This window comes from Protopterus annectens, chromosome 3.part0 (genome assembly GCF_019279795.1).
Source record: "Protopterus annectens isolate FY-2018-M chromosome 3.part0, PAN1.0, whole genome shotgun sequence".
Lineage (NCBI taxonomy): Eukaryota > Metazoa > Chordata > Ceratodontiformes > Protopteridae > Protopterus > Protopterus annectens.
Window position 1 is genome coordinate 824,672,976 of NC_056731.1, and position 27,264 is coordinate 824,700,239.

The window sequence follows — 27,264 nt, forward strand, 5'->3', positions numbered from 1 at the left end:
AAGATGGATTGCAGACTGGCTAAAGAACAGAACACACGTTGTTAGGGTCAGAGATGCCGCCTCAGTTAAGGAAAAAGTGACCAGAGACATTTCACTGGATTCTGTAATGGACCACCTCATTTTTGTCATTTAGTTTACTGTCTTAAATACTGACAACAAAGACTGGTAGTTGACTAAGATTACCAATATTTGTAAGCTGGGCGTAGCTGGCAAATCAACCAATGATACTAAAACTTTTCAAACAGAAATAACACAGTAACTCCTAGTGCATGGAAAAGGGGCTCAAACTGAATGTTAAGAAATGCAGTATCATCTCATTCAGGAAACAACAAAGTGCTACTACCTACTGCATCAATGACACTCCACTGTACGGTGAGTCTGTGATCAGGGACTTGCTTACCTGAATCCATGGCTCCTCCTTCTTTGATCACCATGTAGCAGCTGTAGTCAGAAAATCCCTCTATCTCACAACTCATCACCACGGGCATCTATTCTTAACAAAGGAATTATTCTTTCCCTATAATCTGCCCTGTTTAGACACATTATAGAATATAATACACCCTTTGGCATGTATTGTACTCAGCATCAGATAAGCTCTTGAGAGGAACCATGTGCCTTGCTTTCCATGCCCTAAAGGATCCTTTTATTCAAGACCCATTTTTTCCTTGATATATAAATACAGTATGCAACACTAAGACAAGACATCTCTATCCACACCAGGAACTAAATAAAACTAATGGAGAGAGAAAGGTTTGGCACCCACTGCCTCCGCTTACTGTGGAATAGAATCCTCTAGAATGTCAAGCACTGTGATTCTCTGCCAAGGTTAAAACATAGCTTATAAAATTAGATGGGTGGCCTAGAATACATCCTGGGTCTTACAGGCTCTGGCCACCTTGAAAAGGTTGGTTAAGCCTGATGGTGGTTAGTGGCAAGGCATACCTGGCCTCTGATTGAACAGACTTTTATTTCTTATGATTTTAATAAAAGCGACACCCACTTCAGCTGCTTCTGAACAGGCAAGGATGACTTTCAGAGCCTGAAGGAAGCTGCTGTACTCTTATATGATAAAAACAAAGTAATATTCTTGACATCTAGAAATTAAAGATGCCTGCGCGTGAAACATTTACTTGTGCCTCTGTCACATTAGCAAAAGGTGCCAGTCTTAAGCCATTACATATGTGACACACAAATATAATTACAGTATAAAGAAAAAAATCTTCATTTGATGGTCATGACCAAAATGTAATCTTAAAAAATCTCATTACTCACAACAGTTTACACTTACGAAAAAAGGGATACAAGAACTTGGTGCAAAGCTAAAATTTTTATGGGAATTTCCAGAGCAGGTCATAACATGCTGTATTAAGTTCTAAGCTAAAGCATCTTCATGATCACTACTCACAGAAGGATCACATATGATGGCACATCATGACATGTATAAAAGTATTAGAACCAAAACAATGTTCAATCCTTTTTGGTCTAAATAACCAAATAAGCAAGCAATAATGACCAATAATGTGGGTATCATAGCAAAATAAACCCTCCAAGGGTGTTTATGAGGCCTGATGTTACAGGGTGAGATCCTCCGCACCAAAGTTAGTCCATTACCTCCTCTGTAAGGCACACCTGTAGTACATTATTTCACTTAGCAAAAGGGCTCCCTATGGACACAAGTTTGATATGTTTTTGTACTGTTTATAATTAAATAATATTACAAAGATTTTGATGCAAAATAGCTACTCTGTCACAATGCTTTTAATACAGGTGATATCCTAACAGACATAGGATTATGAAATTTTAGCTGCTTATGTAGTGCCATTTACCCAATTCTTGTTTCACACACACACACACACACACACACACACACACACACACACACACACACACACACACACACACACACACACACCACACACACCACACACACACACACACACACACACACACACACACACACACACACACACACACACACACACACACACACACACACACACACACACACACACACACACGCACACACACACTTACTTACTCATGCTGGGAAACAGATGCAGTTTGCATTTTCAAGTTTTTTTAATCATGTAACATAAGTATTGTTTTGTGTTAAAGTATTAAATAGTGGAAAAAGAGGGTAATTAAAGTTTCAGACTAAAAGATAATTCACAAAGGGCATACATTTAAGAGAGAGAGACATTTTCTCCACTAAAAGAGGAAATAAAATGACAAAGGAAAAGTACCTCCACTGATTCTGTTACCTAAACGAACACAGTTGTTTGCAAGTGAAAGAAAGGACACGAATGACACTTTTTTCTTCTGCTGATACACTAATTTCATGCCAGGAGAAGATGCTTTTGATTTTCACTCATCGTCCCATATAAAGTACTCCACAACCCTTTGGAACTCTGAGTAACTGATGGGTGTTTAGCCCATTTTTAATGTCAATTAATAATCAAGAGAACCAAATGCATATTTCTTTTCTAGAATGCTAAAAAGAAAAATGTAGAAGGTGCTACAGGAAGGAGAGCATGAACTTCTCAGTCTGGGTGTGTGCAGAGGACTAAAGCTCTGAGCTGTTACTGAGCCACCTCTTGTGCCCAGGTTACATGGTTCGATTCCATCCACCTTCATTTATCTACTGTGCAACTCTGAGCAAGTCACTTAACTAGATAGTGCTCCTAGGTTGCCCCTGAAAAGGGACAATTTGTCCTCTGAGCTTACCTGGTCAACAAATGGATGGGAAACAGAAATTTTACCCCAGGACTACCCCCTATACTACTAATGGACAGAGGCAGCTCCTAAACACTTTATCCCATGCATGGGTCCTCTGAAATTATCTATGGTATGATCCCAGTTATTCTTATTAGGGGTAATATATAATCATCAACCATGGTATGGGTAAGGCCAATATATTACTAAATGAGTTAGGTTACTTCAAGCCCAAAAAGGGAAATTGGCTAGGCTTAAAATGGCCCACAAGGGCAGCTAACTTAGTACTTAAACTATGAACCTAAATATGGAAAAATAAATTAAAATAAAATGAAAAAAATGTTGTAAGAGATTTGATCAAAGACAGACTGTCATAGTACATCTCTGAACAGCAGTACTACACCCATAACAGAAATGTCTCATAGCAGTATAACAAACCAGTTTTTTGACATTTGTATAAGAGTAATCTGCAGAAAAGGGAAGAAAGCTTAAAAAGGAAAACCAGAAATGTCATCAATCAAAACAATCTGCTGTGCAACAACAAACCAATCCTAAATAGCAAAAGGAAGGACTGCAAAAAAAAAAATGCTCTCTCAGTTGCAGTAACTGATTAACCTTTAATGAAACTAACATCAATTGTCCTCAAAGGAGTAACCTGTTCCTCTTTGTTAACTGGTGCGCCACTAGCCAATTTTACATTTTTCACGATTTGCAATATTTTTTTTTTTTTACTTTTTATTTTTTAACTGGGATAGATGGTCAAATAATATTTATATCAGGATGTTAATTATTTAATACCAGCAGACAAGTTTATCATCACGATATTCTAACATTTGGTTTCTGGATCAGGAAAAAACTATTAAGCATCCTGTCCTCAGTTAAATATGCAACAGTTAGTCTGCCACCCCATGCTTAAAACTGTGTTACAAATCACCCAGGCACTATAAATTTGAGTAGATCAGATAACAGTACTGTGCAATCACATATATAAGAAACGACACTTATTAAACTGAAAATCAATATATTTAAGGCTAGAGATCACTGGCAAGAACACTACAGAGATCACTGGCAAGAACACTACAGCCTTGCAAAAAATTATGTAGTCAGTGTAATATCTGGGGGACTACACTTGAAGCTTAATTTATGCCTTCACCTTTACAGCAAAAAGAAAATCTTGTCCATTTGAATATATATGACTTCCTGGTGTCAACCGTTTTACATTTTTTCAACATGGATGACATCTCTGAAGTGATAAAAGAGGGCTGACAGGAGTGATCTCAAGATATTCCACCGTTTTGTGCACTTCCAAGATGGCTGCTGACAGAATAGCATGCTAGTTAGAACTCTCACAGTAAAAGAAGTCAAGTCTCAGCTTTAGTACACAAGATATTCAATAACTTATTAGAAGAAAATTATTATCAGAGATGTTTAAAATAAGTTATACATTAGGGCAATATATAAAGTAAAAGAAAACTAGGAAAATAAGATTTAAGTAACTATTCTGATTAACTGATAAAACTACAGAAATCAGACAATTAAATGAAGAAATGACTGGCTGAACATGAGGCTTCTCAAAACAGCCACTTCAAAAATAAATAAATAATAGTAGAGCATGAAGACAGTGAACAATGAGGAAACATTAGATTTGTTGCTATGCCAGAGAAACTGCCAGGGACAGACTTCATTCATTTTATAAAGTACAAATAGGTTTTATAGGTTTCACAGGAGGTTACAAGGATAATGGCCCTAGGGTCCTTACAAACCTAGCCAAGTTCAACCCTTGCTCCCCTTAGAGTTTAGAGATAAGTTCTATGTTATCAGCAGATCTAAATCAAGACTGACTGCCCCTATCCAAGAGGGACACAGGTGAATTTGCAGTTTCCCATGCAATCATCCAAATTACTCTTTTAAAAAGGGGTTAACAAGGAGCGCTGTTTAAGCTGCATTGGAAGTTTATTCCAGAGGACAGGCAACCTCTGGGAGACATATTTGTCCTGTTGATGTCACATGCTAGGTTAAGGTCCCTAGAGCGAGTGAATCATGTACCATTTGACTTATAAATGTGCAGCATTTCCATTAAGGCGGGATCAGAGGTTGCTCTGTTTGCAAGGCACAGGTCACCTCTGAGTAGTCTATACAATACAGAGCATAGTGACAGTGATTTCAGTCTGTCCACATAAGAGGTGTTGAAGACTCTGAATTTTCTTTGTGAGGAACCTTTGAGGTCTTTCCAGTTGCTGCAGGTGCCTGTTTAGGTGAATACCAAAGGAAGCCTTGTACTCTATTATTGGCTTGATCAGGGAAGAGTACAGGGGGTTTATAATCTCTCTTGTTTTGCAAGCTATGCCCTTGCTTATGAGATGAGCAACTTAAAAGGACTTCCATACCACCATGGAGACAAGGTGATCAAATGTAAGGTTGCTGTCAATCTGTGTGCCCAAATTTCTCACCACTGATTTAGAGCTTAGGGTGTTATTAATATGGTAATCTGCAGGGACATTGCCTTTGCCAAAGGTGTTGGAAAGTTTGGACAGGAAAACAAGAAGGATGCTTCATGCTCATCAAATGATTTATAAAAATCAGTGAATACCCAGATTATATATTCCCTGTCCTGAAGGAGGTATGGGCCTCCTCAAAATTGATTGCATGTATACAGTGGGAATGCATACATATCTGTTGACCTCACAAGACCCAATCATAGTAAAAGTATTGAAACATGAGGAAAATAAGTCTAAGATGATTTCCCTGCTTAGTTTAGCAGAAGCATATTGGTGTCACATGGGAATGGAAATCAAACCAGGAGTAGATAAAAATCATATACCAACTGAATGTGCCAAAAAACAAAAGATAGAATATAAGGTGAAGGATCAGATGAGAAGGCAAAAAATGTGGAAAATGCATAAATACAGTTGCAAGTATAAAAAAAAACTCTTGTAACAACCTCATGTTGATCAGGACTGAATGCAGAAATGGTTAAGGACAGGGGAATTTAAACCAAAAGATAAAAGGTTAATATTGGCGGCCCAAGATAGTGGACTATGTACACGTTGGATTACAAAGTCCATTGAACATGTGGGAGAAACAGACAAATGCAGGTTTTGTAACACAAAATAGGAAACAGTTGCACATCTTGTTCCTGGTTGTGATATACTAATGGCAGAAGGACTGTATACTGAAAGGCATAATAATGTGGCAAGACTGTTGCAATGGGGATTGTGCAAACATTATAATACTCAAGTAGCTGAAAAGCACTGGAAACATGAGACACAGATCATCATAAGAAAATGATAAAGTTTATATCACATGAGGTCATCCATTACCAAGAATTCATAAAACAGATGCAAAAAAAAAAAACAAAACAGATATACTAGTCCATGAAAAGAAGACAAAAGTAGCACTGATTACTGAAATCACTACACCTAGTGACTGCATTGTCTTCCATACAGAGAGACACAAAGTCATAAAATACCAGGATTTGCAGGCAAAAATTAGGGTGATGTGGAAGAAAGATACCCAGACAGTTCCAGTAGTAGCAGGGCAATGGGTCTTATAAAAAAGAATTTACAATCTTATATAGATATGTTACTGATATATGTAACTCCATATGAACTGCAGGAGGAGTCATTACTGGGCACATTGTGGGTGCTGCGAAGAGCACTTAGGGCTAACATCAAAGACTGAAATAATACTAATTTCATGAACTTCAATCATACTTTGGCTTAGGAATGGGGTCCATTCCCGTCATGGTATCAGACACCCAAAAGACTTGGGGAAATTAAAAAAGATAATGGATTTTTTTGCATTGAGTTTTAGACTATGACTTTGGCACCAGTCATTGTTTTTTATAAGTCCTTATTGTACAATGCTGACATGATTTAGGGACTCATTGACTGCTCTCCGTTTGCATTCATCAGCAAACTTTGTCCGCCACAGACCTTCTGTTTTTGCCTGTACTTCTGAGAAATAGAGTCCAAACAATAGGGGGCCCAGCAACAATCCTTGTGAAACACCACTGGTTACGGGTCTGCTGGTGGAGGTGGATTCCCCTATTTTGACTATATGCGTTCTGTCAGTGAGCCAGTTTACAATCCACCCGACAGTATATGGGTTGAACCCCAGATGGGTGAGTTTTTCAATGATGCCTGGGTGGAGGATTGTGTCAAAGGCCTTAGACAAGTCTAAGTAGGCCATATGTACAGATTTGCCTTCATCTAGGCCTTTGGTGACAGTCTCAAAAAAGTCAACCAGGTCAACAGGCAGGATTTCCCTTTAACAAAACCAGACTGGGTTGGGTCAAGTGTTTGACGTTCTCCTATATCCTTGTTGATAAGGTCTATGATGATGCTCTACTTGGCCTTTTAGATAAGGCTGGTTACACTAATGGGTCTATAGTTCCCAGGGTCAGTGGATGCACCCCCCCCCCTTGTGGAAGGGAAAGATGGCAGCTGTTTTTCATTCAGCAGGGACAAAGCTAGTGCTTAGGCTGTGGTTGAAGAGAGTACTTAATAGTCCTGCAGACTCCTGTTTTAAACCACTGAGAATGCAACATGGGATATTATCAGGTCCCATACAGGATGTGTATTTGGCCTTGGACAGAGTGGTTAAGACCTGCTCTTTAGAGATATTAGGTGGCGAATAGGTGGTAGAAATGTTTTGTGGTATATGTGGTGGGAACAGGGGGAGAAGTTTTCACTGAACCTGTCCACTAGCAGGTTGGCTATTTCCACTGGTTCAGTATATATGGTACCATTCACTACCAGTTCAGCAAAAATCTGGGCTTTTCCTTTAAGGTTTTGGGTATAGCTGAAGAATGCCTTATGGTTCCTTAGCTAGGGATGCTAATCTAGATTCAAAGTTAGTTTTAGAGGACTTCATAAGATGTCTTATTTGCTTGTTCAAGCTGAGAAGGGTGTGGTTCCAATTCTGAGATCACTCCTCCTTGCTCTTAGACAGCAATTTCTTCCTCTTATTATATAAGCAACTGGAGTAGTATTCAATGGCAGAATTTGTTAATTAAGAGGACACATCATGTGAACATTCCAAATCTGGCCAGAAGAAAGCAGCCAAGACCTGTATTAGTACAAATATTTTACTTTATTTATTTACGTTTATTTTACATTTGTTGACCAGGACAGTCCAACTGGATACATGTCCATTTTCAGCAGAGGCCTGAGGAGAAAAGCTCCAGAGATAATTACAACAGCAAACATGATAAAAATACACATTTAGCAAAGTTTACAGACTCAGTTGATATTTGAGTTATACATTCTAACAAATTTATGGTGTAGTACACTTAAGGCAATAGTGTTAATACACAAGTATTTCCAAAATTAGTCAGTATTAGTGCAGGAACATAGCCAATGCAATTTAAAATACTGCTTGAGACTTTTCTTAAATTGTGTGAGGGAGGTCATTAAAGTGATGTCAGCAGGCAGTGAGTTCCATGTTTTACAGACAGAATTGGCAAACAGAGAGTCTCCGGCAAAGTTTTTGGATTTAACAGTTTGGACTCAAGTCATATTAGCAGAAATAGATGTTCCTGACAAAACTGGGGCAGAAGGGAAGTGTATTAAAAAACTGGAGACCCCAATGTGTTTGCGGAAAAGTATTATTCCTTTGGCACAAGGCAGAAAGAAACGTTACCCCAGCAATCTAGGGACATTGACAAGTAGGTGTAAAATTCAAGTTGCAATATCCAGCTATTTTGAGAATATTTTCCTAAAGGATAAACTATATTTTTGGGGGCAAAACAGGGAATAAAGTTTAGCCAACAAAAAAGTGAGCGAAAAAGCTGAAGGAAAATGTGATTCTTAAAGCTGATAAAGACAGATGTTGCCAGTGAAACCTTTTCTACTGTTTAAAGGAAATTGTCTGAGTGACAAACAAAAAGCATAGAAGCTGGTTAGAACAATCAAGAGTACTGACTTTAATCAGAGAGAGACTGTTGTTGGAAGACTGAGATGATTATGAAGAAGAATAATAAATTAGCAAATAAGTGGAAGAAATGTAAAGCATCAATCCCACTACTGGTTGTTTAAGCAATGTAAACTGTAGTCCTGCAAGAAGTGGGTGAAAAAGATGGGAAGTTTATTGACTGTGTTAAACTACTGGGAGAACTGTAAGACATAAATCTCACTTCATGTAATTAATATTTAAAAGGACACTGAATGGACTGAAAAAGTAACTACAAATAAAATGTTTTCTCCCTATTAATATTTAAATGTTTCCTGGTGTGAATTTTATGTTAGGTTATCTAGTAAAGTAGTTCTGTACAGTATGCAGTCAAAGGTATTTTAAATGTGAGGTAGGTGAGTTTTACCAGTGACTACTGTATATGGTGGTGATATTAAAATAAGAAAGTACTTTTTCCTAGTTATAATGCAGCCTGACTTTACACTGTAAGAGGCAAGTTAAAGTAAACAGGGTTGTGATCTTGGGTTGCTGGTGACAGTAAGGGTGCATTGATCATATTACATATAGAAGGAAAAAGATAGTAATTTCCTCTGTCATGGATGGATCTCTAGATTAATGTTTCTATATCAATGTTCTTAGTTTAAGCTACAGACGGGTTTTTAGCATGCATTTTTCATGCATGTGCAAAGTAACCATCAGAGTTTGATACAGACTGTAACAGAGGATATGCCGCCTCAAGGTGCAGGTAATTAATTGTGACATGTCTTAATAGTGTGTTCTGCATGAAATCTAGAAGGTACGATGTAGTTGTCTTTTAAGGGGAAGATGCCAATTGGTACACTGAAATAATACATTCTGAGTGAATCTGCAAGATAAAAGGTAATTAACTTTTAACAGGATATTGACAAACAGTTCAATGAAAAAAATAAATTAAAAAAATGAAGTTTGAAACTGTAGGAAGTGAATACTTACTGATACAGTTGCCAGCCCAACAGCCTTAGTATAATAATGCATTAAATATAAGAGTGCACAACTTAGTTTATTTATTTAAAGGTAAAGAGAGTACATTTTCTAAAGGCTAAAGGTTTATGTTAGAGGAAAGTATTCAAGTTCTTTTTTTCACAGCTAGTATAAGATTACAGATGAGATAAAACAGTCAGCAATCTGTGCAAGTGGGAAGACACACACTATCATGCACATTTGCATGATTAACCTAAAGTTTAGACTAAGTATCACTTGTGAATGCAGCCATGGGAAGACTTCCATTTTTGGAAAGTCTGTACAGTTTTAAGCATTTGCTGTGAGTTAAAAGGGGGTCTTTTTTAAAATACATTTTTTCTGGAATGCTTTTACTAAAGTGAAAAGTCTCTGAAAATCCGATATGGGTTCAAACAGAAATAATAAGAAAAAACTATATACAAGATTAGCTTACAGTCATTATTATGTGCATGTAAGTTGCAAGAAGGAATTGTATTCAAAAGAAACATCAGTATTAACATGGAATGCAAATGCACTTACTGGTATAGACAGCAGGCTGCACATAGCAATACTACAGGAGATGCATATGGATACAAATGATCATGTGAATTTGATGAAGAAACAATTCCAGAGTGGACATTCTAAAGAACATTAGGAAAAAAAAAAAGTAAAATAACACTGACTGCAAGGAGTCTATGTTCAGCCATCAAATGGAACTTCCATCGACGGCTGAACATCAAACTCTATCCATCAAATGTTCGTTTCATCGACAGGGAAAGTAATTAGTTGGTAACCACTTATCCATGTGCGCCACCACAGTATTTCAAACACACCAAGGTGGGGTGTTTTGCCCTCACACCCCTATAACTATATATACCAACTCTGAGACCGCACTACAGTGAGGAAAAGGGCAGATGGGGAAGTAGTGGCCAACTAGTTTATTTCCCTTACACTATGCCAGTTTACTGCAGAACCTCTGATTTTAGCTTTGACCTCCTCATTCACACTTTCCTTCTCCTAAACCACCCTCCCAGAGACCTGAAGTTATTAATCTTTTTCACTGTCTTCCCTTCTATCTACATTTTCAGTTTCTTCCGACTTCCTTCATTTACTACACTGACTATCAAAAAGTTGAATATCCAATGACATTTCCTTTCTAGCAGCTCAGAATATTTGTATTACTAGTTCAAATATACAGTTTTATTCAGATTCATTTGGTACAGGGATAGGTTTAATAGTACTTCATTATCATTGACTCGCATTGTTTTTCATCATAATCTTGTTCAGTTTGCTGTAACAAACACTGACATACATGTGAACTCAACTCTCCTTACACATAAGTACCTGCAAACAACATACAGTGCTGTCACACTGTCATGTGCCAAGTAAGGAAAATAAGCTTTTTTATTGTTTGAAGCATATCATGTCAAATAATAATAAATGCTAGCTGTACCTCCATAAGGCACTGAGATTGAATAATTTAATTAACTCAAATTTAAAATAACCAAAAAACAAAATAAAATGCCAAAGCACACAAAGCCATTCCTCTTTGAAGAATCATGACTCGATAGTACAAAGGCACACACCGTCTTCAGCACAGTTAACAATACACATTTCTCTGGAAGATTAACTTACTGCCATTTATCAGCCAACATATTTACTGAATGTGATGAGACTTGGTTAAATGGCATTGCAGTCATGCAGTTTTCTAGTTGCTATAATGACCACTGAATATAAATACAGGTACAGTGGTCTTTTAGTTTTAGAGTGGTGCTTTAACAAACTGGTATCACTTTTCACAAATCATGTTCAGACTGATATAAAATCTATGTGGCATAAAATAAAATAAAGGACAGCAATTATGAACAGTGTCAGAAAAATTCATACTGCTTCATATTTAGTGTTAGTTCCAGGTTATCTTCTATAAATGTAATAAATACTAATTATCACTGCATTGAGAACAAAATTTAAAAGATGTCAGTGCAAAGGATTAAAAATCATTGACTTTGAGCAAATGACTTGCCCAATAACAAAAAGTACTTTATGTTCCAAACTCTTTTCCTAAATAAGTATATCTATCACTTTAAAAACAAAGAAGCCCATACATAGTCAAGGTATATTCAGAGCAGGAACTTTGCTAATCACATTGTTAGAAATCTGCTTTTCACCTTGAATGAAATTTACTAGCACTGCGGTGGTGGTGCTGCAGTAGCATTGTCGCCTCACAGTAAGACGTTGTCCTGTTCGATTCTCAGCTAGAGCGTCTTCTGTGTGGAGACATGCGTGAATGGGCATACCTTCGTTGAAGGTTGTGCATCAGGGCTGGCAACTCGGCACATAAAAATCTACTGCCAATCATTAGCGGACCGGAGTTCCACTATGGCGACCCCTAAACGGGAAAAGCCGAAAGACATAATTCAAAGCCAGACTTTATTGGCATCAATATCAACCCCCTTCTCCCACTTTGGACAAGGGGTTATGGTATCACAGACTAGTCAGACAGCTAGACTTTACAGTAACAGAAAAATCGTATCACACAGGAGGTATAATGTACATTCATAAAACATTAATACAGTCATACAGCATACTATCTTAAATGCTCGCATTTAGAGATATATATCTAACAAAAATAAAAAAAAAATGGAAACTTATTTACAAGGTCTAACAAATCAGTTTAGAAATTATTGGATTTGTAGTTGTGACATTACTTAAAAGCCCATGCTAAATTAAAAGAAACACTACATGGGGATTTTCCATCTGAAGCTTTCATTTACAACTGCTCACTCCTTGATGAATATGTAGCATGTATAAAGCTGCATTCAATGGTGATCTAAGATTGGGGAATCTTTATCTGGAGGATTATGTGGACAGATTTCTTAAGGGTGGCTGCAACAAGAGTATCCAGCTTAGGAATCTCATACAAAAATGTCCAGTCTCTGGGTAGCTGGATGATTTGACTGGCTTTCATGCTCACTGGTGCCACTAAGACAGGTACTCCCATACTAGTACTGGCCACCTTCAGTGTGTCTACCAAACAATAAACCATCCAATGAGGGCTGTTGGATGGGCCAGAAAGCCTTTCTGCCTCACCCGTCATGGAGAAGACACAAGACCACTCCTCCTCCTCTGTCTCATAATTTCTAATACTTTCCAAAATGCCTGGCCTCATCCTCACTGACATCTAGGGTAGAAAATTTCCCAGAACTCTATGTACTTCCTTCTGCATACTGCCTTACTTAGCATCTTTGGAGAGAAGAGCCTAAACTGGAAGAAGACAAAAGTAAAGCAGCCAGTGTTGCGGATGAACACCACAATGTACTGCAAGTCTCTCCATTCTAATGCATGGCAGATGGCAAAGCTGACAGTTCAAAAAAATACTTTTTTGTTACTGCAACAGATGTCAGCATCAGGCTAGCAAAAGATAACATGGGCATTCAATACAAAAGTTTGAAAATTTATCAAGAATGATGCCACAAACTGACTCGCTGTTGAGAACAGTAACGCATCACAATTTATCTCATCTTTAATGAAACTAAAGATCATGCTTTTGTAAACACAGTAGCATGCTTTCAAGGCTAACCAGTATTTGTATTACTTTTTAAATACAGTTTGCAGTGGCTTATGACTTAACCACACTATGACTATTTACCATACATTTTATCATAGAACTTTCATAATGAAAAGCCATGGCTAGCATTTCTTTCCACTTTTGGTACAGCTTGTCTGAGCATCAAAGTAGTTGATCTATACATTACTGATATACATTTTACTGCTCCAAATCCTTATCGGCTAGCATTAACTTGAAGTATGTAATGTACTGTGATACATCACAAAAGGGTAAGTGCCTCAGTAACTAGCTTTATCATTTAAATATTTCTATTTTCTTTCTGCAACTAGAACCAAGCAACATCATGAATTAAAAGCTTCTTAAGTGACACTATTATATTTCAAACATCTACAAAAAAATTTAAGTTACTGCACTATGCCATGGAAACTCATTAACAGATAGCTTGCCATTCGTGGTTCTTCACAGTCACAGTGGAATTGACCTATGTTAAGTATATCAGTTACATCACAGTATTAAAGCTATAAGCTGTTAATGAGCTGCTTCCTATAACCTGTGGCTTGAGTCTGTCAGCATCCACATGCATTCTCTTTGATTCTGAGCAAATCAATTTGCTAGACAGTACATTAGGGAAATTAAGAAATTGTGCTAGGCTTCTAAATTCTCCTGGACCTCATCCCTAATTACATACAAATCTAAGGACCATTTATATAAAAATAACCACACACATCTAATACTAGCTTCTACTAGGTTTCAAACCCTTCTGCCTAAATTTGCTCATGATGTGATATGTCACGAGTGAAGCTATTGTGCAGCAGTTCTCCACATAAAGATCATCTGTTATACTACTTTTTCTAGACCTTTAATCATTTCAAGCACTGCTCTTTGAAACACTTCAGAAGCAGACGGCATTCCAAATGGCAATGCTGGAAACTTGTATTCATCCAGAGGGGTGCCAGATGTTCAAAGCTTCAAACTAGTTTTACTTAGTCTACTTTGAGAAAACCATTGATTAATATTAAGGACAGTGAAGAACTCAGCACCAGGCATGTCTTCAACAACTTCAACTGTCTGAAATGAATACTGTGACATTTTAATCCATTTGTTTTTATCTTTAGGACTATACATGTTCTAAGATTCTGTTGCTTCATAGTCACAACAATGCTCTTCACCCATTCAGTCAATTCTAAATATTTTAACATTTACACTCATGGTTTTCATTTGCTCCAGTTACTCTTCAGTCCTGTATTTAACAGCTACAGAGAATATTCTTGGTGCACTTGTAAAGGGTACTACCTCAGGTGATATCTTTCATAATCATTCATATTATTTTACTGCTGTTTTAAACCCAGATATACTTTAATCAACATAAACACCTTTTCCAAAGTTGGAAACAATCACACAATAACTTTGAACATAATTTCACTCTCTGGTTACTGGGCAGCATGTCCAAGAGTGCAATGTGAAATATTACATGAAAAAAGGCATAGCTGGTCTTTCACTGCAAAGTTAGCCCAGTAACTGTACGGTAGAAAAGTCTCATTTGGAGCAACATATACTATAAAGAATATCCTATAAATCAGAAAACACTTACCATCTTCTTAAATTCTGTGACAATTTTTAACAACCAATAGATTTGCTAATAAGCATGTTTACAGTCTGAGTAAGAGCAATTCTATCCAAACAATGTTTATAAACAAAAATATGACTCATGTTGATAACATAATAACACAATGGTGTTCACTACCTTTATGTATAAAGGGAATACTTAATATGCAGATGGGCAATTTCCAGACATTGTTTTCTTTCAAAAAGCTAAGAGATTAAACCAGACTGATTTAACTTTACAACAATTTAAAAAAAATATGTATGGAAACTGCTACATTATTTGAATAGATTTTACACACAGAAGAAGCAGGTAATCCAAATAATACTATCTTTTGAGGTATATAACAACAGTTGTGTAAAATCTCATATCACTGTTGATAAAATATGGGGTAAAGAGCACTCAAACTCATCCCCACCACTCTCCAGTCAAGCTTTTAACCCTGCACTGCAGCTAACTCTGGCCAATATTTAGAAACAAGAGCTGGAGAACAAGATGGAGGATTAATGGTTATATATCAACAATAGAAATGCTGTGTTTTCTAGATGGCTAATGTAACCTGAATTAAATTTTCCTGGCCTACTGCAATGAAAATGAAATAAACTTTATAACACTGACTGCTGCTAAGAAACTACAACAAATCATGAAAGGGAAGTTGTAGTGCAGGGGCACCTATGTCATCCCCTGTCCATGTAGGTGGTATATGTAGGAAAATGTCATTTTAAGCAGTTACTAGGCATGGTCTGTGATTAAAATACTAACTGCAACTTTAACAAAGTGCACTTAAACAATTCTTGCATTACACTGCTTAAAGTTTTACCTCTTCTTGGGCTCTCGTGGTTAAAGAGAATGCCATTAACCGCAAACATGTTGTAGGCTTCCCTAAAATTCACAATAATCCAGTAAGCATACATCTTGGCTACTCCTAGAAAGAAAATAAAAGTCCAAGTCAGTACATACCCAGGACAGACATGGTGCATAGTGTATTTAAAAATGTAATATTACAAAATTTCCTGATGAAGCAATGGCTTGTTGATAAAAAGTACAGCTGCGTACACTTACCATAAATGGAGATGTTCTAGTGTATTCACTGTTGCAGTCATCACATTTGGGTTATCTGCTTACAGTAGCCCTCAGTTGGCCTGATTAACGAAGTATTTGGTCTTGCGTCAGTTGCTATCCCTTCTTCAATGATGTCAGGTTGTCAGGGGTATAAAACATGCAGCCGACGCCATTACATCAGTTTTTATTGCCCCAGATGTCAGGTGCCCCCCTAATGGGAAGCAATTAAATCTATAAATATACAAGGTTATACCTCCAACAAGAAAGCAAATACACCAAAAAGCTTTTGAGCATAGTAAAGTAGAGCAGAGATATAGCCCAAAGAAGAAAGGGGGCTGGAGGGAGGGTAACCAGGACTGCAACAGTGAATACACTTGAACATCTACATTTATGGTAAGTGTACACAACTGTAATATGTTCTTCATGTTTCACTGTTGCAGTCATCACATTTGGGTAGATTCCCAAAGCTAAGGATGGGAGGAGGAATTTAGATAGCATTAGGACCAGCTATAAGGCCCTGCAAGACTGCAGTGGCAAAACCAGCTCTGGATTTAGAGAAAATTGTCAGATGGTAATGCTTGGTGAAAGTATGTACTGAACTCCAGGTAGCAGCTTCTAGGATGTCCCTGGTAGGGATGCCTCTGAGAAAGGCTGTAGAGGTAGATGCAGCCCTGGTTGAGTGGGGTCTGATCCCCTGTGGGATAGGTTTTCCATGGTTCTTGTAGCAGAAATTAATGCAATGGCCTATCCTTATGGAAATGGTTTGCTTTGAAATAGCCTACCCCTCTGCCCCTGCAGCAAATGCCACCAGCAGTTGGTCAGATTTCCTTTGAGGTTTAGCCCTGTCCAAATAAAAACTAAGTTGTCTGTGCATGTCTAAGGAGTGCAGTATCCATTCCCCTTTATTCTGTGGGTCAGGAAAGAACGTTGGCAAATGAATGAACTGATTAAGGGCCACAGTGGATACCACCTTGGGCATGAAGGAGAGATTGGTCCTGAAGGACACCCTGTCCACATGAAAGATGATGAAAGGCTCCACTACCATGAGGGGTGTAATTCAGATACCCTTCTTGCTGAAGTGATTGCTACAAGGAAAGCTGTTTTCCAAGAGAGAAATTTTAAATCCACAGTGGCAGGAAAGGAGGAAGGGTGACCTTTTCCAATACAAAGTTAAGGTCCCAGGCTAGAGTTGGGGCTCTCCTGGGTGGTCGTATATTTCTGGCCCCTCTGAGGAATTGCTTAAGTAGTGGATGAGAAAAGAGGGGAGGTTCTGTGTTATAATGAGCTGAAATGACTGAGGCGTGAATTTTGATGGAGGAGAAAGACAGGCCCTTGTAGAGCATCTCAGTTAAGTATTGTAAAATCTGAGGTAAATTGGGCACTGTTGTGCTCATCCCTTGAGATTGGTTCCAAGCACAGAATCTTTTCCATTTCTCAGCATAAGATTTTCTAGTACTAGACCTCCTTGCCTCTAAAATGATATCCATCACTGGCCTCTGCCCACCAAAGAAACTCTAGGTGCAGGCAAGCTATGATAGGAATCATTGCTTCTAGATCCTGAGAATGTTGATACCATAGGCGTTTTAGATACCATTGTAGTTAACTCATATGCAAGTCTTGCATATGGAATTAGAAGAATGCAGGAGGCCATGAACCTTAAGGCTTGTAGTGTTTGCCTTGCAGATACTAGGGTTTTTGTGGCCACTTGTTTGAAGTAGTTTGTTTCTCTGGCATGAGGAAAGCCATCTGTGAAGTTGTATTCAAGCTTGCTCCCAGGAGTATGATTTGTTGACAGGGTACCAGGTGTGATTTCTTTTCATTTATGGTATACCCCAGACAAGTTAGTATCCTTTTCACAAAGGCCAGATGATTCAAAAGTATGTCCTGGCTTTCTGCCCGAATTAATCAATCGTCCAGGTATGGGTATATTTGAATATTTCTTTGCCTGCAAAATGCGATGACTGGGACTAGGCACTTTGCGAATACCCTGGGCTCAGTAGATAAGCCAACGGGCAGTGCAGAAAACTGGTAGTGATTGTAGCCTGCTTTGAAGCGTAGGTATCTTCTGCAAGATTCCCTGATTGGGATGTGCAGGTATGCTTCCTTTAAATTGAGTGTTACCATCCAGGCATGTTTTCCTAGCATAGGAAGCAACTGGTGAAGAGTCAGCATCTTGAATTTTGGAATCAACAAAAAGGTGTTTAGAGTAGACAGGTCCAGAACAGGATGCCATGAATTGTCTTTTCTGGGTACCAGGAAAAGTCTTGAGTAGAAACCTTGTCCTTTTTCCCTCTTCTGGTACAGCATGAATAGCCTTTCTGTTTAAAAGAGAGAGTATTTGCTTTTGAGCCTCTGCCCACTGATTTGGGGGGAGAACTGGCCAACCTTTTGGTGTTGGTAATGTGTGGAAGTGAAATCTGAATCCTTGGAACACTATATTTAAAACCCATTTGTCCTGGGTAATGAGTTCCCAGTTTTTGGCCTGCCGACCAATCTTTCCCCCTAAAGGAGCATTCAGTTGAGAAGTGCTTGGAAGTTTTAAAATCAAGTCATTGAGACAGTTTTCCATAGGGGGGGGGCAGTCTTACTACTCCCAGATTTGGAAGCAGTAGCCCCCCACTGCTTAGTCTTGTGTGTACCCTGGGACTGAAACTTGGGATTTCTGCTGTGTCTGGGTTTGGATTGAGAAGGCCTGGAAGGAGCTGTAAAGGAACAATTCTTAGAGGGCCAATGCCTACTAAATCTTGGAGGCTGAACTTGTAAGAAATCTTTAACAGTTTGCATAGATTTAGCTTTATCTTCCATCTTTTTAAGAACTTCCTCAGCTTTGTTGCTAAACAGGCGGTCCTGATTTAAGGGAGCATCCAACAGTTTAGCTTTAACATGATCAGGCAAAGATTGCTCCTTAAACCAAGCATGCCTTCTGAGTACAGACCCAGTGACAGCAGCCCTGTAAGAGGCCTCTAAAGAATTAAACCCACATTGCAAAGTATGTTTTCCAACCTGTTCAGCAGAATGCATTACATCCTGTAATTCCTTATTTTCAGCACATTCAGGAATCAACATAATTTTCTGTTTAAGCAATCCAATAAAATGTTGTTGATACTTTAACATATGAAACTGACAGTTTAAGGCCCTAATGGCCAAGGTTGCAGAAGTGTAAACCTTCTTACCCCATCTATCCAGTGACCTGGAGTCTCTATCAGAAGGGTTAGGGTTTTTGGCAGTAGAGACCTTAATGCCATTGGGTCCCTGTGAAATAGTCTCTGGATCTGCAATAGGATTTTTAAAAGGGAACTTGTGAGAATCAGGAACCCTATAATATCTGTCAGGTTTTCTGGGAGCAGGAGGCAAAGAATCAGGGGCCAAACTAGATTCCAAAAAGGCATCATCAACAATGTCTAGTAAAGGAGGTATAGCTAAAGGCCTATGCAGAGCAAGAGTAAGAAATCCCTAAGCCTCTTTTTCGAATCATAAAAATCCTGGCTTTCCCAGTGGAAATGCTCCCTTTGAATGTGCAAAGTTTCACCAAAAGAAAAATCCTCTGGAGGGGAAGCAGAGGGAATAGAGTCATCTGCATCAGAATCCTCATAAGTAGATAAGGGTAAATCCAGATCATCAGAAGAATCAGAAAAATCAGAATCCTGGTCAGAAGGTTCATAAAAATTTCAGTCCTAGGTCTCTTAGAAGAGGGTGGCTGACTTCCCCTGATTAAAGTTATAACATCGTCAGCCATCCTTATTTGTTTTTTTAGGCATAGAGGCCTGAGCATGTGGTCTGGGCGTTGGTTTTCTAGGCATGGTTTGAGGTTTAGGCCTTAAAGAAGAAGGAGGCATCAGTTTAATATGCAAGTCCATAGGCCTGAATACACCCTCAGAAGCCGGTGCCTGCACATGGCGCCAGACCCATCCAAGGTAGAGACATCCGCAGGTTCCACAGTTGAAGCATCTCACGGCATACCAGACTCCGAATGGGTCTCAGTAGAGGCCTGCAAATTAGACGTAGCAGGTATCAGGGACTGCAAAAGCGCCTCACTGAGTACTGGCGAACTGGTGACCGACTTAGGAGAAGCGTCGGTGGCAGATTTGGACCTAGGCGGCCTGTCTCTGTCTTTATCTTTGCGTTTTTTCAGAATTCCGGTAGTCGGATGGCTTCCAACGACATTTATGGATAACTGAAATGAGAACCGAAATATTTAGAGGCGAAAATATACTGACGACGGACAATGCGTTAATTAAATAAAGCACAAAACCAACAGCAAGGTACGTTGTGGTCAGGGCCTAGGCAAGGAATACAGTACAAATGAAAATCTTTGTGAGGTATTTGCTTTCCACAAGAAATGCAATTATTAACTCTTACTGACATCAGTAAGGAGCAAGAAAATGTTTCCCCAATGGGGTACTTAGCTTTAGTTGAAGACTTCGGTTCTGAAACTCAAAAACGAAAATTTCAGGAGTCAGCTGACCGGCATTTGCGAACTGCTTCTGCTTTCTGCACCGCACGGCAAGAAAGACTGATGTAATGGCATCGGCTGCATGTTTTATACCCCTAACGACCTGACATCATGGAAGAAGGGACAGCAACCAACGCAGGACCCAAGACTTTGTTAATTAGGCCGACTGAGGGCTACTGCAAGCACATAACCCAAATGCGATGACTGCAACAGTGAAACACGAAGAACATCAGATAATAGCACAAATAAGAAATGTAAACATTTATCACTGCAGTTATAATAATATAAGTTATTCCAGTATTAGAAAAGTGTCAGAATAATATTATGAATTAGTCAACACAAAAAGCATATGTTCTTACTTTAATAACCAAAAATTCTTTAAAATTTGCTAGCAATGAATTACTGTGATGAGGCAAAGATCCATAATGCTTCAAATGTGCAGAAATATATGGACATGTGAAAATAAAGATATAAAATTATCCATGGACAGCACAGTCCATTGAATTATTGCAGTTGACCTTGCTCTCCCTCTCTCCCCATCCTTCACTCGCTCTGTCCTAAGTAATAATGAACCCTTCTGATATTCTGCACTTAGGAAACATTTTAGGTCCCTATTACCATCTCTGAAAAAGCAGTGCTTCCTCAAATCCATCTTAAACTCCACCCACAACAAAACCATGATTCCCTTTCCCTTCTTTCAATTAATGCATATATGGCCAAACTTCTTACCTTTCTAAAAGGATCCCCCCCATTCTGTCATACTAAATCCCCTTCATCTGTAAATCCTTCAAAGCTATTTCAGGTGTAACCTTATTAGCAATAATTTCTATTGGATTTATTCACAAAGGTAATTTTGAACTACTTTGTTTTCTCAAAAAGATGACAAAGTACTGTGAATGTCAAATCTGAAAACAGCAAAGATATATAAAATATTGCAGTAGCTTTTCTGATGTTTCAGTGTGCCCTGCTCCACACCTCTAATTAAAACATTTGTCCACTAGGTACTCCAGCCTCTGTCAACTTCCTCCTTGACACATTTCACAAAAAAGAGAATGATTCAACTGTTTATCCTTTCCCACTGTATCAAGCACAATTGACAACTGCTGATTTTCAAACCCTGGTTAATGTCCAACCTCTGTGACGCAGACCAGAAACTGAATAGGCAAGCTTCATTTTCTTCAACTAATCACTCATCTTTTACAGCCCCTACCAGCCTTGACCATCTGGTCTCTATTTAAGCTGTGGAACCATTTCTCTCCTGTTCCTACATGGCAAGATACCGAATAGTGAAGGTGAGACTCACCCAGCTTTGTAGCTCAGAGGCATAAAACTCTGGCTGTGACCTACATGATCATAGCTCAAATAACAGCTTGAGTGTTAGAATAGCTGGATTAAACAGGGTGGTAATTGAATGGCACATGCCAGTTCACCCACCTTGAGTGAATGAATGGCAAGTTCTTATTGGCCAAGTGATGTCATGTACCAGAGGCTTGCATGACAACAAGGGCAATAACCAGAATGATATGGGCTTGGTGTTCCTGAGCTAGTGATGGCAACCCTTGGGCACACAAGTATAGGAGCAGGAATACATTTAAGGGAGAGTGCAAGAGGACCTTTGCATTGACTTAAGTGCTTGCACCAGTGTCCTTTGACCTTTCAGTGCAACATTTGAGGTATCAATGAATGACAGCAGTGTGCAATAATTCTTCTCCTTTTTGTTGCACAAAGAGGATTGATAGATGAAATGACTGATTCAATATTACGGGCAGAAGCGACCACAGACATACAGGAATAAACTGTCATCAGTGCCCCTCTGTCCAGAGAAGAATTGCATAAGGTGATTTAAGCATTAAGGACCTCAGTTCAAACACTGGGAATTGTCAGGATATATGAAAAACTAGTCTACAGTCCTGAAAAACTACTTTGCAGCGACTTGTTGCCCGCTAGCCATTCCTATAACAGAGGAGGTCACCTCCTGAATTTGTTTCTGTATCCAGGAGTAGGATCTTCTGGAATGGCATAGCTGTGACATAGTTTCATGGTAATGTTCGATGTAACAAATCAATTCTATATAAGGTGAAGATGTTTAGTTACCTGGACTTCTGAATGTACTATTAAAACTAAATCATTCAAACGGGGATACAGTGATACTGCCTTAAGTAGAAATTGGAACCAAACACCTGGTAAATAATGTGGGAACTAAGGCTGGACCAAGTGGGAGACCTGGAACTGAAAGTGATGTTGAGCATTCTTGAACCATATATACTTCCTGTTATTTTTCTTTACGGATATGCAGGCAAAACACATCCCACTCCTGTAGTGACAACCTAGGAGTTACTGTTTACTAAAGTTAAAATAAAATAAAGTTAGCATTAAAAAAACGTCCGTATCAAAATTCAACAGATATGCAAATACTCATCGCATCAGATGGTCTTTGACAGGCTCTTCTGCAACGAATGGAAAACTTCAGTACAATTTCTTGGGAACTTTCATGTGATTCTTCATAACCACACTTGGGGCAGATGTGCTTCCTTTGACATGTAGGTCATTCCTGCATGAAATTTAACAGTGCAAATGCCCTCAGGATTTACGGTTCATGACCACAACCAGAAAGCATAATCTTGTGAGGAAATTATACCAACAGCAGATTCAAGAGTTCCTGTCTAATTGCCGATTCATTATCTTTCGGTGCATCCCTTCTCTTCTGCTTGCTCAATATTGAGCAATAGCAAAGAAAAAAATGGGTCTGCCAATGTCTTACACAGCCCTGTTTGTTACAGGTAGCGGCAGAATTCACAATGAATTCAAAAAGTTAAAAGTCAAAAAAATATCTGGTACACTGCCAACAAACAGCAAGCACACCTTGAAAAACAGCAATTTTCATTAACAAATACACTGTTGAGTTGTATCAAAACATCATCAACCTATTAAGTCAGGCTGGCAAGAATCGGCCTCATAACCGTTAGAATAAAGTTAAATTACTGGGCAACACAGAGCTAGAAAGAATCTTTGGAAGTTTCCCAAGATAATACAACAGTTAGATTTCTACCACCTTCTACTGAAAATGAACAGCATCCTCCCATCTTATCATCTCTTAAAGAGAGGAAACTTAGCTTTAATTAGTTCAGCATTGACACAGCAAGTTCTCATTAATGCAAATCCCAAGTCTGTATATATGATCAATAGACAACACTGGAAACAAAAACAAAAAGAAAAAAAACACTAAAGTTAAGGGTATGTGGGAAGAAAAGAATGAAGTTAAACTGAAAAGGTGTAAAAGAAATTCCTATTTGCTGTTATGGAGAATTTCTCACACAAATGTATTACAGTAGGTGACCTTCCTTTCTCATATTTTGGTTATTTGCCATTACTGCAAAAAATCTCATGCCATAAAACCTACAGGGAGGAAAGAGCACCAACCAGCATACTCTAAACCATCTGGGTAGCAAATCTTCTAGCTTTAGACTACAATCAGTGTGAATGGAGGGGGCCAATTAAGTGGTGTAGAGGCATAAAGTTCTGACTATTACCTGGATGAGCTGGTACATATTAGTGACCTGAACACTTGAGGAACTAGCCATGAGGGAGGACATGATCAGCTGATGCTCAGTTCCACCATCTTGGAGGGGTGAAACTGCAGTGCTGACACCTGCTTAAGGAGGGGTAACATAACAGCAGGGAGATGTGTACTTTGCTGTGGCTTGCTGTGCTCCCACAGTAGACTTTATTAGTTTGTGTGCAGTTGTGTACATGCACTTGTAGAAACTGAAGTAGTACAGACACATATTCAGGTGTATAAATCTGCTGCCAAAGGAAAGGAGTTAGGTCATACTGAGAAAATAAATCACTGCTGCCTGGATGAAGGTCACATCAATAGCAGGCATTGCGTGAAAATGGACTCCAAAAAAAGTGGGAATGTTAAGACAATGTCTCATTACAGGGGAGTTTGCATGTCTATGAATTGCTTAACTGAGAAGTATATCACTGTTTAGTTGAGAACCCTGCCAGACCACACCCAGGTACAGACCTCCTCCTCCTCTCACAGTGATAGTGATAGGTACAACACACACAGACAAGAATTAGCAGAGACTCATATCCCCAAACAATCACACATACCAACAACTGACATTTGGTATCTACACTGGAAAGAAAAGGGTAAGCAGAGCAAAGCCATACTACTTTAAGCAAAACTACCCTATAGATTGCAGTTCTACTTTACCTGCACAGACTGCGCACACAACCTGCACAGACTGTGCAGACAACATACCCTAAACTGGCAAACTTCTTTGTTACTAGTCTTCATGCAGGCTCATTAAACTGAAAATAAAACAAATTGTGTGCTCTGGATAGCAAACTGATTGACAACACAACCCATGTTGCAAGAGCTACTGATGTTTCCTTGGTATGCAAACATCATACCAGTTAAGTTGAGCTGCCAGTGCTTCCTTGATGTATAAAAATGTTACCAGTTCAGTCTCACAGGTCTCTTTGTTGGGTTATCTCCTCTTTGTGATTTACTTCTTTTATCTCAAAACTAGAATCCCCCATGTATGGCTGTTTAAATTTTCAAACAAATGCAAACTACATATTATCATTCAATAACTGACTGGTTACCGACGGCTACAGTTAGACTACAGTAATACTTGAAGTAAGCAAAATGGTCTCAAACTAAATGCAAAAAATGCAGTGCTGTTCACTTTGTCACACAAAACATCTCCATCCCATATCAGATAAACAATACACCCCTTCAAACTTGCATAGTTATCAGAAATACGGATACCTTTGTAGATTACTATCTTTTGATAATGATGCCTCCACAGTAGTCACAAAAAATATCTTGCCCAGCAAATCTCCAAAGGAATCAATTCCAGATCCAAAGTTTTACTTCCCCTTTATTCTTCTCTTATCAGACTAATTATAGTCTTTGGCACTTTGGCATGTACTTGTCCAATCATATCACAAAAATAAGTTCATAGATATATACAAGGTTAAAGACCACTAGGACCCTTATAAGCCTAGCCTTGCAACCCAAATGTGACCTAAAAATTTAATTTATATACAAGGTGATTTACTGACTGCCACTGTCTATCAGAGATATAGGGTCCAGACCAGGGGTGAATTTCCAATTACCTATTGATCGGCCCAAGTTGAGCTTAAATAGGGATAGGGAGGAACTCTAATTCAAATGGATGGGGAGCCTATACCAGAGCATGGGAATTCCTATGCCAGAGCAGGCAAAAGATCACCTCAGGAGTCTGTAAGATATCAAGTAACCAGACAAGGCTTTAAGGCAAACAGCATAGGACATTGTGTTTCCTCCCTGTATTCTTTTTGCAAAGAACCTCTATGGACATTCCAATTGCTGCATGTGTCTGGTTAGGCACATATTGAAGGAGGCATTACACTCTACGATGGGTCTGATGAGGGCCAAGTACAGTGGCATGATGACCTCTCTGGACTTAGATGCCATGCCCATGCTTATAAGTTAAGCAACACAGAAGGATTTTCTTACTACCTTGGACTCTTGTTGATCAAAGGCTAGGTTACAATATACATGAGTTCCCAGATCCTTGACTAATGAATCAACTTTAAGGGGTGTTTTATTGATGACATAGTTACCCAGGGTGGCAACTTCCCAAAAGTTACTATAATGCATTTCTTGGTACTGAGTTTTAAGCCACTGCTTTGGCACCAAGCATTTCTGTAAGGCCTTCCCAAAAGGTGTTTTTATGTTGATAAGATTCAATGACTGCTTCCAGTTTGCAATCATATGCAAACGTGACTAGCCAGAGGCCTTTTACGCTGACATCCAAGTAGTAGAAGCCAAAGAGGAGTGGACCTAACAAAGAGTCCTGCAGGACTCTACTGGTGACCAGCCTCTTTATAGAGGTAGTCTCACTGATTCTAACCTCCAGGGTCGTATCAGTGGGCCAGCTAGCTATCCAGCATGTTATAAAGGGGCTTATACCTAGTTTCATAAGTTTATTGACGATGCCCAAGTGGGGCATTGTAATGCTTTAGCTAGATCTAGGTAGGCGATATGTACAGTTTTCCTCTCATCCATTGCCTTGGTGACCCTTTCAAAGAAGTCCACTAGAGTCAGTAAAAGCATGACCTTGCTTTAACAAAGCCAAACTGGGATGGATCCAGTGTCTGGAGGTCTCCTATGTCCATGTTGATAATTTCCATGATAATTCTTTCCATGGCTGTGCAAATAAGACTAATCAAACTAATGGTCTGTAGTTTTCAAGATCTGCTGAAGGTCATCCCTGCAGTCCTCCATTCACATGGTGCAAAGCCCGTTTTAAGATTATAGTTAAATAATGAGTCCAGGCATCACAATAAGTCATGTTTTAGACTGTTCAAGAGGCATTCTGGGATGTTATCAGAGCCTGTTGAGGCCGTGTTCTTGGCATTAACAAGCATGCCAGTACATGTTCCCTAGGTATAGTTAGAGGGATTATTCTGAGGTTATTTTTTGATGGATGGTTGGGGGTGAGAAGGGGATAAAGTTGGACATTAATTTTTCCAGTGACAGGTTTCCTCTAATCATTAGGCTCAGTGAATGTGGCAGCATTAACGAACAGTTCCGAACATTGCTGTGTGCTGCACTTGAGGTTTCTGGCATAGCTGAAGAAAGCCTTGTGGTTATCTTTCACCTGGGAGGCTATGTAAAAGTGGGTTTTGATCCAAGTCTTAGTTGCCTATTTAGTTTGGTGAGAAATTTTTATCTTTATGGAAATTACCCTTCCTGAATTTTGATATCATGTTTAATTTGGGATCCCACCGGGACAGTTTGTTTCTTGGGGTAGTCCTGGACTTGCTTCTGGTAGGTACAACAGCCTCTATGCACCCATTAATATAACTGCACAGAGTTCCTGAGAACAATTCAGCATAGGCTGCTGTGTTCTTTGGGTTTGGAGGGGCACTACATTTTGACAAACCATCATTTAATAAAGGGTAATTTGCCTTGGA

General features: G+C 38.9%; 1 protein-coding gene across 1 annotated transcript in view; it reads right to left on the reverse strand.

Annotated features, from left to right (window-relative positions):
• GMDS (GDP-mannose 4,6-dehydratase) overlaps positions 1 to 27,264 on the reverse strand; it is a 2,292,844-nt gene that overhangs the window by 1,234,708 nt on the left and 1,030,872 nt on the right. Inside the window, exon 6 of the mRNA XM_044065162.1 lies at positions 15,595 to 15,699. Coding sequence (XP_043921097.1) covers positions 15,595 to 15,699 — 105 coding nt within the window. The remainder of the gene's footprint in view (positions 1 to 15,594; positions 15,700 to 27,264) is intronic.